We start from the raw sequence: 17065 nt of genomic DNA, 5'->3' as shown, positions 1-17065 counted from the left end.
TTAGAACCATGTAAGGCAGGGGTAGGAAGCTGCCTTTATACTGAGTCAGACCATTGGTCCATCTAGTTCAGTATTTTCTGCACTGACTTACAGCAGCTCTCCAGGTTCAGTTCCTGGCATTTCCAGGTAGGGCTGGGAGAGAACCCAGCTTGAAACTCTAGAGAGCTGCTGCCAGTCAGTGTAGATGATACTGAAATAGATGGACCCAACAGTCTGACTCAGTATAAGGCAAATTCCTATGCCTTAAGGGAAGGCCTGTGACTCAGTGGTAAAGCCTGCAGAAGGTCCCTGGTTCAATCCTTGGGAGACTCCCTGTTTGAAACCGTAGAGAGTAGCCGCCAGTCAGTGTAGATGGTATTGAGCCAGGCGGAGCAGTGGCTTGACTCTGTACGAGGCAGCTTCCTGTGGGATCCTGGATCCTGCGTTCCATGCTTTCCTGCTCTTTTGGCAGCTGTACCGTACTGCAAAATATAAAGTTGTAAGGAGCAGAGTTGGGGAATTTAATGGGATCAGTTCGTGGAATGTCTCCTTCCTTTCCTGCAGCTGAAATCGTTCCTGAAGGAGTGCAAAGTTGCCAACTACTGCAAGACGATCCGTCAGCTCTTGGAGAAGCTGCAGGAAAACTCTGCCTACATCACCGGCAAGCGGCAGAAAGCCACCTTTGGCGTCGCTAACCGGGAGGCTGTGGTGAGTCTCTGTTTTCTCTCTCTCTCTGGCTCAGGAGAGGGGCTCTGACTGCCGCTTGGCGGAGCCTCACGCAAAGGCAGGAAGGAAGAGGAGGGCTGGGCATGGATGCTGACTCTCGCTTGAGTTGACTTGTGAAAAAGAGATCAGCCCATGAAAATAACAACAACCCAGAGCTCTCGTTTCATGACGCCCACTAATATTTTTTAAGGCCGTGGTGGAAATCCCTTACGATCTCTGGCCTTTATGATAAAATTATTTAGAGACCTCTGTGGCTGCTCATGACCACAGGCCCTGTAGAGTGGGTGGGTGGGGAGCTTGTGTGGCCTTCCATATCTTGTTGGACTTGTATCAGCCCATAGCCAGCAGGTGATGGGAGTTGGAGTTCAACAAAATCTGGGGGTGGGGTGGGGTTTACAGGCTCCCCATCCCTGCATTAGAAGGTGGAAGAACTGTGATGGAGGTAGGGAGGGGCAGCAAAATGATGGCCTAGTTCAGGGATTGGGGGTGGGCTGTGTGATCCTCCAGAAATACTTTGTATGTATAAAATGCCTGAAACCGTTTAACAACAGAACAGTGTAAATTTAGCATGGTTCCCACAAAACAAAATACCTTGACTGTCAAAGGCTGGGGTAAAAAGGTATGTCTTTGGCATGTAGTGGAAGTTGTTCGGCGAAGTTGCTGGGTGCATCTCTGGGGAGAAGAGGTGCCTCCATTCCATTGCTTTTGGGCTTTCTTCTTCTTTATCTCTGATGATCAGTTTCTTAGCGAGGATCTGGGGGGATCTGTTTGACTTGGGCTGACACACAGGAAGCTTTTTACACAGCATCCATCTGCTGACAAGGTTTTGAGACGGTTGGCCTTTAGACTTACAGCTGTTCTAGACTTTTTTTGGGAGGGAGAAGGAAACTTCTCTTAGCTCCACTAATCCAGTGGATCAAAGTGGCTTTTGGCATATCAAGGAATCATGGGGATGCCCAAACAACTGTTTGAAAGACTTGTTTGCTGGAGTCATAATGAGCAAAGACCTGCCCTTTCCCCTTCAGTCCTCAGCTGCACCAGCTGTAAAATGGGCATAGGAATGCAGACGCTATGACTTGCCTCCAGGGGGATGGGGAGGGGAAAGCTGTGAAGATATGCTCACATGCTGGCTCTTAACTTAAGGTGGTGATCACTTGCAGCTGACAACGGTAATTTCTTGCTTACCTTGACAGGAGCAATGGGAGAAAAAGGTCAGAGAGGAAGGGACTCCGCTGATGAAATATTATGTGCATTGGAAGAAGCTGAGGGAGAAGGAGATACAGCTGGAGATCAGTGGCAAAGAGCGGGTAAGACACAGATGGGGAAGCTGAGGCTCAGGGGCGAAATGCAGACCCCCCAGCCCCTCTCTTTCTGATCCTCAGAACGTTCCTCAGACCACACACCTCTTCCTAGGCCGCACTCCTTCCTGGCCCTGCTTTGCACCCTCCTTTAGTGATTTTGCCTGGCTGGAATATGCCCTTTGAACAGAATGGAGCTGGAATCATTCTTGTCATTGTCCTTCTGAGCCAGAGATGGGAAATGTGAGACCTTCCCATATGTTTCTGGATCACATCTCCCATCATCCCTGACGATTGGCTGTGCCGGCATGGGCCTGATGGCAGCTGGAGTCCAGCAACATCTAGAGAGCCACAGGTTCTCCTTCCCTGTTTTAATAAATAATCATAATAATGTGCTTCCAGTTTCCTGGAGCCTTTAATCCAGGGTCCAAAAAACAACAACAACTAGAGGCCCATCCCTGTTTTAATCGTAATAAGAGCCCGAGCAGCCACTCATGCAGAGACATAGCAGTGAGCCTCCTTTCTGGGTGGGGTTTTCAGCTCCCAGGAACCTTTAGTGTAGGGATGCAGGTGGGGGGAGGGCTATGTCCTCCCCTGATATTGCTGGGCTTCCAGCAGCATCATCGCTGACCATTGGCCATGCTGCCCGGGGCTGATGAGAACTGGAATTCAACAATGTCCATAGAGCCATAGGTTCCCCAGCCTCTGTCCTAATCGTCTGTGTAGTTCTCTTCAGTTAAAGGGCAAGAGATATATTTATATGGGCTGTCATGCTGCTGCTTTATCCTTTCGAACGAAACGGGGAGGACTAAAGTTTTCTGTTCTCCTGGCACAGATGGAAGATCTGAACCTACCTGAAATCAAGCGGAAGAAGCCGGGCGAAGAGAAGGAGGACGATAAGAGGGAGTTCAAGGACCTTTTTGAGCTGGACAGCGACTCTGAAGAGGGGGAAGATGCCGGTGGTGGCCTGTCTGTCAAAGGTACAGCAGGGACTTTGAAGCCGGGGTGGATGGGGGAACCGCAGTCTCCCCTTTGGCCACTAGGGGTTTGCAGTTGCCGTGTTCTCTTGAAAGCGGGAGTTATAGCAGCCAGAGCACACCAGGAAAGCCCCCCACTCGCAGTTGCAAGGGAATTAGGAAAAGAGCATCCCTTTGGACACTCGCTGCCGGTGTGTTTTAGCATTTGGGAATCACTGGCGGGTTGTGAGGATCAGTTTTGGAAGGGTTTTTAAAAAATGTTTTCCCCCCCCTTAAATAAACACAGAAATATACAAAGGGAAAGCAAAAGGCTCCGAGCGTTGGGAAATCCTGTTAGAAGCCATTTGGTGAGGCTGTTTGCACATCTTTATTTCTCCTGCTTATTAAGGTCACTGGATGAACAGTTCAGCAGATCCTTCAGGTGGCACAATGGGTCAGTGCGCCTGGCTGTTAACCAGAAGTTTGGTGGTTCGAGCCCAACCAGGGACAGCTGTGGGCAGTGGTCCTGCATTGCAGAGGGCTGGACTAGATGACCCTCAGTGGTCTCTTCCAACTCTATGATTCTATGATTTAGCACAAGTCTGCATGCAGATTCCAGAAGGGCGTCTCTGCTACTGGTGCTGTTCAAAAGAGCAGTCGGTTTTGCACATCTTCCCTGGTTTGCACCTTGGTTGCTTTTGAACAGCCTTCCCTGGCCAAGTGCGACTACAACTCACTCACACTAAACTATGGTTTAACGTGGCATGTGATCCCAGCCATTGTGTCCAGACTAGAGACTCTGGTTTGTTTTGCTCCTGAGTTACCTCGAAGAAGAAGCCAGGAAAAAGCTTTAGCTACAGATTTGTGGTTTTCTGGGAGGGAAAGCAAATCCCCATCCTTGGTTCAAACAACGCTAAGTTAGAGATTGTGGTTTGCACCCTCCCTGCATTAGAGGGAAGGAGCATAGTGGCCAAGACCAGCGTGTTCCCAGTAAACCATGTTTTTTCTGTGACTTGCAAAGGGTGATGGGTCAGTGAAATAATCTATAGACTTCATAACACATAACAAATACAAGTCAAAGTCAAAATGAACAGGTTGAAAACAAGGAAGAAAAATGACCAGCCTTCACTATTCCCTCTGGTGGTGCTGAAAGCTTAAATACAGTTCTTCTCACTAGGCTCAATGGTTTCCCCTAACTAGTTCATTAAGCTACTGGGTTGTCTCTAATGCTAATCCTACTCCGAGTGCACCCATTAGAGTTAATGAACATGAGACTAACGGAGGTCCATTAATTTCAATGAATCTACTTTTGAGTAGAACCCAGAAATCAGGCTGGAGGTCCATCTAATCCAGCACCCTGTTATCACAGTGGCCAACCAAATGCCTGGGGAAACCTGACGGCAGGATTCGAGCACAAGAGCACCCTCTCCTGCAGTTTCCAGCAACTGGTATTCAGAATCATTACTGCCTTTGAATGTAGAGGCAGGGAATAGCCCTCGTGGCTAGTTGCCAAGAAGCATTCTGGGGCTAGAAGTGGAGGCACTCGTGCTGGGCAAATCACCCCACAGACTTGCTTTTGAGCTTCCCTGGGACATGTGGCCAACAGCTGGTGGGAATAAGATGCCAGACTCCGTCAATCACTTTGGCAGTTCTTAATGTTGTGTTTGGGAGTTCTTTGTGGTGCAAATCTGGATTTAGTTCACGTTTTTGGTGTGGCCATGTACGGGCCAGTCCCTCTCACGGCACTCGGAGGAATAAACAAGGACATTGGGGCTGTATTGATTTTGAGCCGGTTGCTTGGCAGTCTTCGCCGTCAGCATTTTTTCCCAAGCCGAGTTGAGTGTGTGCACTGCTGTGACTCTAGAAGAGGCAGGAATGCTTATGCTTCTGCTGTCTCTCTCTCTCTCTCTCTGTGTGTGTGTGTGTGTGTGTGTGTGTGTGTGTGTGTGTGTTGTGCTGGTGGCAGGGGCACTGGGTCGTAGCAGGGAACGATGTTCGGGCACCCCTGGAGAGGCGGTTAGGCCACGCATGGCTGGGCTGCTGATGTGCCCGCCTTTAAAGCTAGCTGCCAACCCGGCGACACCATTCTCCCTGCGAGGAGAGAGGCAAGGGAAATCCTGTCAGCATGCGGCGGGCTGGCAATGCGAAATGAAGTGACACGTTTTGGAGGCTGGCGAGCCTCCCTCGGTGGAAGGACAGCAGGAGCTGTCACAGCTGGAAATCTCATCTCTCTCTCTCTCTCTCTCTCTCTCTCTGGTTCCCCAAAAGCATTGAGGCCATGTTTGTTTTCTCGGGGAAGGGCCATTGCTCAGTGGCAGGGCATCTACTATGCTTGCAGGAGGCTCCAGGGTCAATGGCGTCTCCAGGCAAGGTTTGGGAAGAATCCCGTCCTGAAACCTTGGGAGAGCTGCTGCCAGCCATGATACCTAACTAGATGGGCCAGTGGTCTGACTCTGTATAAGGCAGCTTCCTAACATTCCCAAAGTTGCAACGCCCCTTGAACGTAGCCAATTCTGCTTTGTTTACATCAGGATGCGTGACATTTTCAGCACAAGGTCCCTTATGAGGAAACCCAAGTGGGGGGATGGGGCAGGTGGGCGGGGCCAGAGACAAAAGTGGGCGGCGGGTGGGTGCACCCCTTTCTACTGTAGAAGAGGTGTCTTCGTGCTTTTCAGACCCCATGACCCACTTTCAGCTCAAGCATGCATTTGGGAACCCACTGCTTAAACTTTCCCCACATATTTGCATGGTGGTGGTGCTTCTGTTATGACCCACCTTGGATCATGCCACAGACCCCCTAGTAGTGGGTCCAGGCCCACCCATTGAAGACCAGTGCTGCAGACCACGTTTCATTCATGTTCCAAGAGTCAAAGGAACACCCAACCACAGCCTCTCAATTCCCCATCTCATTAAAGAGGAGGAGATATGATAACCACCTTCAAATATCTTAAGGGTTATTGTCACATGGAAGATGGAGCAAGCTTGTTGTTCTTGCTCCAAAGCCAAGGATCCGAACCAATGGATTTTAATTGCCAGAAAGGAGATTCTGACGAAACATTAGGTGGGACTTTCTGCTGGAAAGAGCTGTTTGGCAGTGGAATGGACTACCTCAGAAGGTGGCGGGCTCTCCTTTATTGGAGGTTTTTAAAAAGAGGCTGGATGGCCATCTGCCTGACCTTCTTTAACTGTGTTTCCTGTGTTGCAGGGGGTTGGGCTTGATGACCTTTGGGGGACCCTCCGACCCTGCAGTTCTATGGTTCTGTGGCAAAGAATCTACAAAGTGTGTAGTTGGGAGTGGGGGGAATCGTACAGTTGTAAAGCTGATAATGCGCAGTTTGAAAAATAGGAGTGGGGTAGACCCATTAGGCATATGTGTGAACTTCCCAAACCATATTAAAACATCTTTTTTTGGGGGGGCAGAACCTCCTCTTCTTCATCTTCATCTCCAAGCATCTAACACTTTGCAGCATGCTTGTAAATACCCTTGAAAGCACCTGTTAGATACTTAACGAAGACATATTCATATATGAATTGTTGCTATGTAGCAGATAGGGACTAAGAGCTACCATGGAGAAATTGCCACTGATACAGGATGTAAGGAAGGAGCACAACATACTTTGTGTTTGCTTGGCTTTTGTGTGTGTGTGTTTAGTTAGTGTGGGGAATTTGTGCAGCTGAGAAATCTGCTTGATTTTTTGTTTTAAGGTCTTGGGTACTGAAAGATGTGTCCTAGACAGAATTCCAAGGGCGGAATACAGAGGCCTTTCTTTTAAAATAATTTTTCTAGTCCTCTTGATATATAAACCAGGGGTGAGGAGCCCAGGGGCCTAAGGACTAGACTATTTACTCTTTTTTTAAAAAGAAAAAAAGGAAAAAGTGGGGTGAGTCTGCAGAGATGGATCAGGGTTCCAAGCAACACCTGTGAGTATTGCATTGCTTAGCTATCAGGTAATGAGAAGCTATCGGAAGCTTGGAAAATGGGTGGACCTACTTTGGAAACAGTATGGTATTTACGTGGGATGGGGTGGTGGTGGTGAGACCTAGGCACAAATTCTGCCCTCCCGGCTTCTCTGTTTCGCCCTCCCGGCTTCTCTGTTTCGCCCTCAGGACCCTCCCACAACCTCCTTGTGTTCTTTTGCCTGGCTGGAATATGTCCTGGAGCCCTGCTAATGTCTCTGTATTATCTGACAGTGGAATGTTTATAGCAGACATAGGCAAACTCGGCCCTCCAGATGTTTTGGGACTACAATTCCCATCATCCCTGACCAGTGGTCCTGTTAGCTAGGGATCATGGGAGTTGTAGTCCCAAAACACCTGGAGGGCTGAGTTTGCCTATGCCTGGTTTATAGTGACATTGAAAACCCTCTGCTTTTTGCATACCTGGAAATATAGCCTCCTGTACAAAGGGAACAACCTTCTCTTTTTGCTCCGCCCACTTTGGCCTCTGGCACCACCCACAAATGGCCCCTGGAAAGTTGCCTGTATGGGAATGGGGCCCTCGGTCAGAAAAAAGGTTTCACACCCCTGTATCCAAATAATGGGTTTTGTACAGGGAGAAGCAAGATGATTATTATGATAATTCTTATACCTCACCCATCTGACTAGGTTACGCCAGCCACTCTTGGCGGCTTCCAACAAAATATAAAGGAATAAAACAAAACATCGAACATTTAAAAGCTTCCCGAAACAGGGCAGATGGCATAGTAAGGTGTTCATTGGAACTCATGACAGAAAAGCAGCCGTGAAGGATTGATTGAGGCAGCAGGTTCCTAGTCCCCATGAATTCACCAGAGAGCAAGCCCCACCTCACAGCAAGCTCTTCCCTTGTTGACAGAATGTGCTTCCTATTTATGCTATAGCTGTAGTTTCTTGGCTGTGTTCAGATGAGTGGAAAATAAGCCGTTAATAGCTTGGAAATTACCAATTTTCTGTTAATTAGCAGCAGCTCACAGCCCCTCTTCCTTTTTTTTAATTAAATATTGCAGTAGTTAAGCACTCATTAGCGTTTTATAGCAACTATAATCTCTGCGGAGTAAGTTAGTCTGGAGAGCAGCCTGGCTCCTGATAGTTAACCATTGCAAACTTAGATCTCTAATCAAGACTAAAGGGTTGAACCTAAGATTTAGACCCATCTGAATTTAATGGCCTTGACTCAACTTAGGTTCATTAATTCCAATGGGCGTACGCTGAGGAGAACTTGGTTGGAGACAACCTTACACCAGAGTGGGCCTTATCCAATTTTTAATTCCTCCTCCATTTCAGTCACGAGGGGAATAAGGCCCTTTGGAGCTGTATTTTATTCTATGGAAACCCCCCCCCACCTTGAAATATAAAGAAGTTGGACCTCCTAAATTATCTGGCAGACATTATGAGTTTGTGTGGTTCTATTTTTTAAAAAATGGGCTGTATAGATAGATGCTGGCTGCCTTAAGAGTCAAATTCCGTCTGTTTGCGTTCTAAACTACAAAAATGAATAACATAACTAGAATGTCTTTTAATTTTGATTCGAAATCCATATATTTTTGTTATCACATGTTCCAAGTTTGCAAACATGAGGACTAGTGCTTTGTTTGTTTGAAACGAAAACCACCATTCCATTCCGATAAGAACTATTGGAGGGTGTTCAGATGTCTCAGTAGCCATGCTACTGCTGCTTTGAAATTAGGAATATTCTTCTCTCTCTTCTGTGTGGCTTCCCTCAGAAGAAATGGTCTGTATTTTATTTTATTTTTATTTATACTAATGACCATATACAGGAGCCACACTGCAATTATTGCTTAGATGTACTTTCCTGTTTGGGGAAGAGGGCCTAAAATCAAGGTTTGTACAAAGCAGGGCCTTCTCTGCTGTGGCCCCTTAACTTCATGACTCTGCAAGCTTCCTGACTCCTGTAAACTGTTGTTCACAAGTACAAAAGCAGGGAAATTTTGCAATTTGTGGATGGAAGAAAGAGCCTAGCATTCCACACAGACCCAACTTCCTCAGGGTTTCCTTTTTGCAAAGAGACCATGGCCATAAAATCACATTATGTTTATAGTTGATTCATCCTACTGAGTGTTGCATCTATTTTATTTCTTTAATAGCATGCTTTTTTTTTAAAGAAAGAAAGAAAAGAAACCCTCTTACGTTGCTTCTAAAAGGTTTTGTGGAGAATCACTGGGAGAGCTGGAGTAATAGAAATGTAAGCTTCCCCTAAAAAACAGGACTTCACTGCAGGAGCCACAGTCCTGTCCAGGCCACAGGTCAGGGGTGGGTGGGGCCAGAGTTCCAAAATGGGGTGGGGCAATGAATGCTAATTTTACCTTTGTGCATTGTGGACCACCCCTCTCTACCCTCCACCCAGGGAAGCATTGTTGCAGTTGAAGGGCACGTTTCTAGCCAGGCTAAAACGGCTGAATGGGACTTGTGAGGGGCATGGCCTGGGGGAGAGAAGGTGTGGCTTATAGAGAGTCCCGAGGGCCGGATACAGAGGAGTGGAGGGCCGCATTTGGCTGCTATCTGTCTATCACCATGATGAATTGGATAAGTGATGCTAAGAGGAATGGATGGTGTGGGGAGCCTTGCTTCTCTCTCTCTGTGTGTGTGTGTGTGTCTGGGAGAGAGAGAGGCGGGAGAAAGAGAAAGGTCAGGGGGTTTGGACGCCTCAGGCCAGAGCCGCGTTGAATTTCCGAGAACGAGGCCCGGTATAAGATGGCCTCCCCTCGCCTGCCAGATTTGATCAATGGCCTGTCTGCGGTCGCAGTGGGGAGAGGCGGCGGCGGACTCATTCCTCTCATTTACCGGCTGACGGAGCTCCAGGAGGGGAGGCTGGCTGCTGCGGGCGGTTATTAATGGCTTGGGGAGAGCTGGTGGATTGCCTTGTCACGAGGCAATTAAAGCCGGCGAGGAGCCGCTTCGCTGGCTGCCGCGTCTCCCCGCGCCGGGGCCCGTAATGAGCGATCTGTCCGCATTAAGCTACGGTGCGCCTCTAATGAACTTTAGCGCGTTCCTTCATTTATCCAGCACGTAATCATATTACGCCAATTTAATATTGGGGTGGGGGTGGGGAGGGAGGGGTGAGGGTTGTGTGGGGCGGCCAGAGGGAGAGGGAACGGTCTTCCTCCCCTCCCCCTCCCCAGTTCGTTACGGGAACGAATTTCCCAGTGCGTGACTGTGCATACATTACTAGCCCGCCTGATCTGTAATGAGCAACGGTTGTATATGTTTGTGTGTGTGTGCGGTTGTGTGCCGGGTGAGGTTGGACGTGTTCCTTTTATCAGATAATTAGCCTGTCGACCCAAATGTCAGTGGGTAAGGAAGGGGGAGGAAGAGGAGGAGGGAGGAGGAAGAATAGATTATGTAATAACCATAGATGATTATCTCAGATTTTACCTCAGGGGAGTTTTGTGCTGCTTTCTCTCTTCTCTTCTCCTGCTTATAACTTGCATTTCCCTGCCTCTTGTACGTTTTTGACTAAATGAAAGATATAATTCACTAGAAGTGTGAATTTACTCTGCCTGTTTGTGAAATGCAGCCAAAACTGTTGTTTGTGGTATGTTGTGGTTGTTTGTTCTGTTTTTGTTATTCCCACCCCCACCTTTTAACTGAAGAATTCAGCTGACAGCATGGCTGAAACAGCATCATGTTGCAATAATAATAATAATAATAATAATAATAATAATAATAATAATAATAATACATAAATTAAAACACGACCTAAAACAATGAACAGAGCTCCAAAGACAAGATTAGCTTCCCTCTCTATCTTGAGGATTGTGAGGGGATTTGCAGTACCTAGGAAGTTGCCTTATTCTGAGCCCAACCCCTTGGTCCATCTGCCGAAGTACAGTATTGTCAACACTGACTGGCAGCAGCTTTCCAGGGTTTCAGGCAAAGGTACCTTTCTGAACCCTGCCTGGAGATGCCAGGGATTGAACCTGGGGCGTTCTGCGTGCCATAGCCCTTCCCAAATTTCTTTTCCTCTCTGTCTCATTTTCTGTCTACATCAGCTCTCTTGAGGTTGACTGGTCCGATTTATTGTGTGAACTTCATGGCTGAGTAGGGATTTGAACCCAGATCTCCAGTCGCTGAGCTGCTACACTGGTCCCTCATGGAGAGTTAATATAGAGTGGTTGTCCTTCTCAGACCTACTCCACCGTGGGATAATTTGTGTGTTTGCAAGGGACATCATTTGGTTATATTTGTGTAGGGAGCATCACCAGTTGCCCTAAAACACATATCTTCTCAAAGGTGGATCTGCTTAAAGCTGGGCTATCTCAGTTAATAGAGCATGAGACTCTTAATCTCAGGGTTGTGGATTTGAGCCCCATGTTGGGAAAAGATCCCTGCATTGCAGGGGGTTGGACTAGATGACCCTCTTGGTACCTTACAACTCTACAATTCTATGATTCCTTAGGCCAGGCATGTCAAACTTGCGGCCCTCCAGATGTTTTGGACTACAATTCCTATCTTCCCCAACCACTGGTCCTGCTAGCTAGGCGTCATGGGAGTTGTAGGCCAAAACATCTGGAGGGCCGCAAGTTTGACATGCCTGCCTTAGGCCCATTTTATGGATGAGGGAAACCAATGCATTGAGTTGCATAATGGAGATAATGCCATTTTAGGGCAGGGGTTGGGGGGGTCTATGGCGCTCCAGATGTAGCTCGCTTCTAGCTTCTGTCACCACTGACCTTTGGCCATGCAAGTTTGGACTGATGGGAGCTGGAGTCCGGCAACCTCTGGAAGGTCACAAATTCCCCACCCCTGTTTTAATCAAACTTAATCAAAGCCAGAGCAGCCACTCATGCAGAGACATAGCAGGCAGCCTCCTTTTCCTGATGCTGTTCCCAGGAACCTTTAACGCGGGAATGGGGAACCTGTGCCCCCCCCCATTTGCTAGACTACACCACCCACCATCGCTGACAAATGTCAGCCTCACATTTTCCTACAGTGCCTGGGGCGAGGTGCCTCTGGAAAGCCCCCAAATAGGACTGTTCTGACAGTGGAACAGACTCCATCCAGAGGTTGCTAGACTCCTTCCTTGGATGCTTTAAAGCAGAGGTTGTTTGGCCATCAGTTATGGATGCTTTAGTTGAGATTCCTGCATTGCAGGGGGTTGGACTAGATGACCCTCGGGGTCCCTTCCAACTCTACAATTCTGTGATTCTATGACTGCAACAGCTCTCCCTGTTCGGGAAAGGCCACAGCTCAGTGCAGCGCTGTCACTGAGTGGCAGACTGTACTGACCCTAGAAGGACCTGGCTGTCTGAGGCAGCTTCTTACATTCCTGTGTCCTAAGGGCTCAGTGGTAGAGTATCTAACTTGCAGACTGAATGTGGACAATACTGAGCTCTATGAACCAGTGGCCTCATCAGGCAGCCTTCCTATGGTCCTGTGGTGTGCAGAGTGTCTCAGTATTCTGGCCAAAATGTTTTGATGGTGCAGGATTGAGACTACCGAGCTCATGACTTGAGGCTGGGTTGGTCACTCATATGTTCAGTGGGAATGAAATGCCACAAAACCTCTGTGCCTGGAAGGGCTGGCAGCACCCCCCACCCACCCCGCCAGTATCCACAGCCTGCCCCCCCAACCCAGCATGGCATGAAACAGACCCTTTCCGTGCAATGGCTGCAAGCACTCCTGAGGGTGGGGTGAGGAGGGTTAAGGGTGGGGAAGCGTGGAAAAATTTCCCATCTTCTCCCCTCCCCTCCCACCGCACCTCCAGTAATAGCTTCATCGTTAAAGTGATTAATGCTGCCTTTAGAGCGCTCGCTTCCCAACCAAATTGTATTAAAAGTCAGGCTAATATCTCCGGTTCTTGCTAGCAGGGATTCCGGTGGGGGAAAGCGAGGTGGGGGGGGGGGGCTAGATGATGTGAACAGGATGCTCTTAACTCCGTAGTGTCTGGGGGCATCACTGTTCTTTCCTCTGCTGGGGGGTTGGTGTGTCTTGGGGAGCAATCAGTCAGTGGGAAAAAGGAGTGGGAGGCACAGGATTCCACAGTGGGTGGTAATTCTTCCAAACCAGCCCCCCCTCCAGAAAGGCAAGCCAAACGCTCTCAATCTGTCGTCATCATCTCCTGCAAGGAGAGAGGAGTGATGTAGGTATTCAGTCCTGCAGGCCAGGGTTCAAATTCCTTCTCTGTTGTGAGGCTCCCTGGGTGGCCTTAGGAGATAGACCCTCTTGCGGCCTTTTGGGCAAAAAGGGAGATGAGAAAAATTAATAAAGCACTTTGTATGTTTGAAAAGCTGGTGGCTGGTTGGTTTATAGAGAGGCACCCGTGTCCATAATGGGGCTTTAGATGCAAGAGTCTCTGCCCCAAAGGAGCTTACAGTCTGAATTTTGGTGGGGGAGAAAGAGGGCGAAAGAGTGGCAACAGAGTAGACCCAGTAAAGTTATGTCGGGTTATGTTGTTTATTTCACAAGATTTTGATGTGGTTTACAGAAAGAATAAAACAATAAAATTGTCTGTAAAAATTAATTTAAAAGCATCAGTAAGTTAAATCCTGAGCAAAATGCATGTCAGCATTTTACATTTCTGGGTAGGCTTGCCTAAACAATAATGTCTTTCGCAGGCATTGAAAAGGGAAGTAGGCAGGGAGTTCCAAAGTGTGTTTGCTGCCATGTTCATTAACTTCAGTGGGTCTACCCTAAGTAAGAACTAGCACTGGATAGAACCCAAGATCAAGAAGGCACAACAGCAAGCAAATTCATTGGATTTCACAGCATGCCATTACTTTATTGAATTTGTAAGATGTAGCAAAGGGGACGCAGGTGGCGCTGTGGGTTAAACCACAGAGCCTAGGGCTTGCCAATCAGAAGGTTGGCGGTTCAAATCCCTGCGACGGGGTGAGCTCCCGTTGCTCGTCTCCTGCTCCTGCCAACCTAGCAGTTCGAAAGCATGTCAAAGTGCAAGTAGGTAAATAGGTACCGCTATGGCGGGAAGGTAAACAGCATTTCTGTGCGCTGCTCTGGTTCGCAAGAAGCAGCTTAGTCATGCTGGCCACATGACCAGCTGTACACTGGCTCCCTTGGCCAGTAAAGTGAGATGAGTGCCGCAACTCCAGAGTTGTCCGCGACTGGACCTAACGGTCAGCGGTCCCTTTACCTTTTACCTTTAAGATGTAGCAATGGGGCCAAGTAAAAAAGGATTGGACAGATTCGCTGAGAGGGCTGGGTCTATCGTTTGGCCATTAGCTGTGATGGCTTACTGGAACCTTGCTAGATCAGGGGAATGTTGTGGACGTAGTGTATCTTGATTTCAGTAAGGCTTTTGACAGAGTCCCTCATGATATTCTTGCAGAGAAGCTGGTAAAATGTTGGCTGGATGAAGTAACTGTTAGGTGGATTTGTAGGTGGTTGAACTGATTGAATCCAAAGAGTGCTTACAAATGGTTCTTCATCAACCTGGAATAAAGTGAAAAGTGGGGTGCTGCAGGGTTCTGCCCTGGGCCCGTTGTTTTTCAGCATCTTCATAAATTATTTGGATGAAGGTATTGAGGGGATGCTCATAAAATTTGCAGATGACACCAAACTGGGAGGGGTAGCCAGTGTTGCAAAAGACAGAATTGGGATCCAGAATGACCTAAACAGATTGGAGACAGGGCCAAAATTAACAAAATGAATTTCAGTAGGGATAAATGTAAGGTTCTACACTTAGGTAGGAAGAACCAGCAGTACATGTGAAAAATATCTAAGGGTCTTAGTAGACCACAAGCTTAACATGAGTCAACAGTGTGATGCAGCAGCAAAAGAGGCTAATGCTATTCTAGGCTGCATCAACAGACATCTAGTGTCCCAATCAAGGGAAGTAATTGTCTTTCCTATTCTGCATTGGTCAGACCACATCTGAAGTACTGTGTGCAGTTCTGGGCACTACAATTTAAGGAGGATATTGACAAGCTGGAATGTTTTGCAGAGGAGGGTGGCCAAGATGTTAAAAAGTCTAGAAACCAAGCCTTATGAGGACTGGTTGAAGGAGTTGTGTATGTTTAGCCTGGGAAAGAGGGTAGGGCTCGAACCCATGGCTTCAAGTTACAAGAAAGGGGATTCCCAACCAAACATCAGGAAGAACTTTCTGACGGCAAGAGCTGTTCAGCAGTGGAATGGTCTTCCTTGGGAGGTGGTGGACTTTCCTTCCATGGATGTTTTTAAGCAGAGGTTGGATGGCCATCTGTCATGGATGCTTTAGCTAAGATCTTGCACTGCAGGGGTGTTGCACCTGATGACCCTTGGGGTCCCTTCCAATTCTATGAATTGGAAACCTCTGACTACTAGTTGCTGGGGCTGTTGCCTTCTTGTTCTGCTTGTGAGCTTCCCTGAGACATTTGGTTGACTACTGTGGAAAGTCAGCTGTTCGCCTGGTCCATGAGGGCTGTTGTTTTGTTCCGTTTGGGAGGAGGGGTTTCTGTGAAAATGAAGATTTCATGGGTGGGCAAGAGTTTTGAATGAAGAGAGAGATGTGGAAAGACCCGCACAGATGTTCTGGTTGGGGAGAGTTGCAAAGAAAAAAAATGAGCATGGCAGATCCACCCAGCTGCTCTCCTGTGATTAAGCTTCTCCCCCTTTCTTTCTAGAAAATGGTTTTAAAAGTGGGTTTTTTTTAAAAAAAAGTTACATAAGCCCTCCTATGTGCCCCCCCTTCCAGGCACCACGCACAGCTCCCTGGCTGCAAAGGTAATGGGAAATAATCAAGGTGCTGGCTCTTGCAATTGCCGGTCGCAGCTGAGCTCTGTTCAGGAGCCCAGTTTGGGCAGGTTTCCATTGCCAGGCAGCCGCTGCAGCTGATAACCCCTTTCCTCCCCTCCCCCCCCCCCGCCAGCGGCATGTGATGGATTGGGCTGGGGAGGGGGGTGGCAGAAGAGCCACTTTTTTCTGTTTCTCCTGCGCTTGCAGAGATAGGCTGCTCAGGTGCTTGTCAGGATTATCTCCCGCAGAAGGCAACCCTGCCATCCATCTTCTGCTTGGTCCCCAGGGGGGTGGGAGGCGGGTGGAGAGAGCTGAGCAGTCAGGGAAAAGGCAGCAAGGAAATCTTTTGAGCCAAAGTGAATTTGGGGAGAGGGCGGGGAGTTTTTCAAGTCAGTGTAAACCCAGGGGCTGATGCAGCCCCCCAAACAACTCTCTCTGGTCCTGGGAACTTTTCCTAGGCTGCTCCGTTTGGTGCTCTGCTCAAGTGGGACCTAGCAGAACTCAGCTGTGACTGCCAGCCCTTTCATAAGGGCTTTAGGGGTCTGTGTGTGGCCTGCTGGATAGGGGGCATGCCATGGCTGGAGTGCTGTTCCAATAGGGGAGATTTTCCCGCATAAGGAAAGGGTGCAACATTTGGGGTTTTTTCAGAGTTGGCATGATAGAATCCTGCATGGTGTGCAGAAAGGAAACAAGAGAAATGCTTTTTTGCTCCCGCAAGAGTCAACGATGGCCACCTTTAAAAGAGGGTTAGACAAATTCATGGAGGGTAAGGCTGTCAGTGGCTACTAGTGGTGTTCTTCCCTCCATTGTCAGAGGCAGTAGGCCTCTGAGTGCCATTTGATTGGGAGTCATAAGTGGAGAGTTGCTCATGAGCTCAGGTCCTGCTAGCAAGCTTCCCAAGGCTTCTGGTTGTCCCCTGTGAGAACCAGATGCTGGACCAGATGGGCCCCTGGCCCGATTCCCCAAGGCTCTCCTTGCGTTTGTATATTGAAGACTGCTTTGCTATGATGTAACGCAAAATTTGGTTGCAAGCCATCGTGTCAAGGAATATAGATTCTCCCCCCCACCCCACCTTGTTAAAGTGAGGAACACATGTTGGGAATAATTCTGACTTGTTCTGCTACCTTTGTGTCCGACATCTGAGACTATGCAGTTTCCCGTGTTGCAAAAGTGTCTTAAATGTTTTGATACCCTTTCTGTAATTTGTTTGTTTTTGTTTTGGTCTCCTTGCTGCAGGGAAATCAAAGGCCAAGAAGGGCAGTATAGATGACACTTCATTTGGCAGCAGTGAGGAAGAGGATGACAGCGATGAAGGAGAGTACAAAGTGGAGGACGAAGAAGAGGATGACGACGTCGAGAGCTCCAGCGAGTCAGATGGTAAGTGCGCGCTGCCACGGCTTCCTTGGAGGAATGACGTTGTGCATCTTGGTGAGGCGAGAT

General features: G+C 48.3%; 1 protein-coding gene across 1 annotated transcript in view; it reads left to right on the top strand.

Annotated features, from left to right (window-relative positions):
- Window positions 1-17065, top strand: part of NOC2L (NOC2 like nucleolar associated transcriptional repressor) — a 64750-nt gene that overhangs the window by 43719 nt on the left and 3966 nt on the right. The window contains exons 15-18 of the mRNA XM_035118506.3: window positions 544-687; window positions 1899-2012; window positions 2839-2983; window positions 16862-17002. Coding sequence (XP_034974397.1) covers window positions 544-687; window positions 1899-2012; window positions 2839-2983; window positions 16862-17002 — 544 coding nt within the window. The remainder of the gene's footprint in view (window positions 1-543; window positions 688-1898; window positions 2013-2838; window positions 2984-16861; window positions 17003-17065) is intronic.

Source organism: Zootoca vivipara, chromosome 6 (genome assembly GCF_965207765.1).
Source record: "Zootoca vivipara chromosome 6, rZooViv2.hap1.1, whole genome shotgun sequence".
NCBI lineage: Eukaryota > Metazoa > Chordata > Lepidosauria > Squamata > Lacertidae > Zootoca > Zootoca vivipara.
This window is presented reverse-complemented; position numbering and strand designations above follow the sequence as displayed.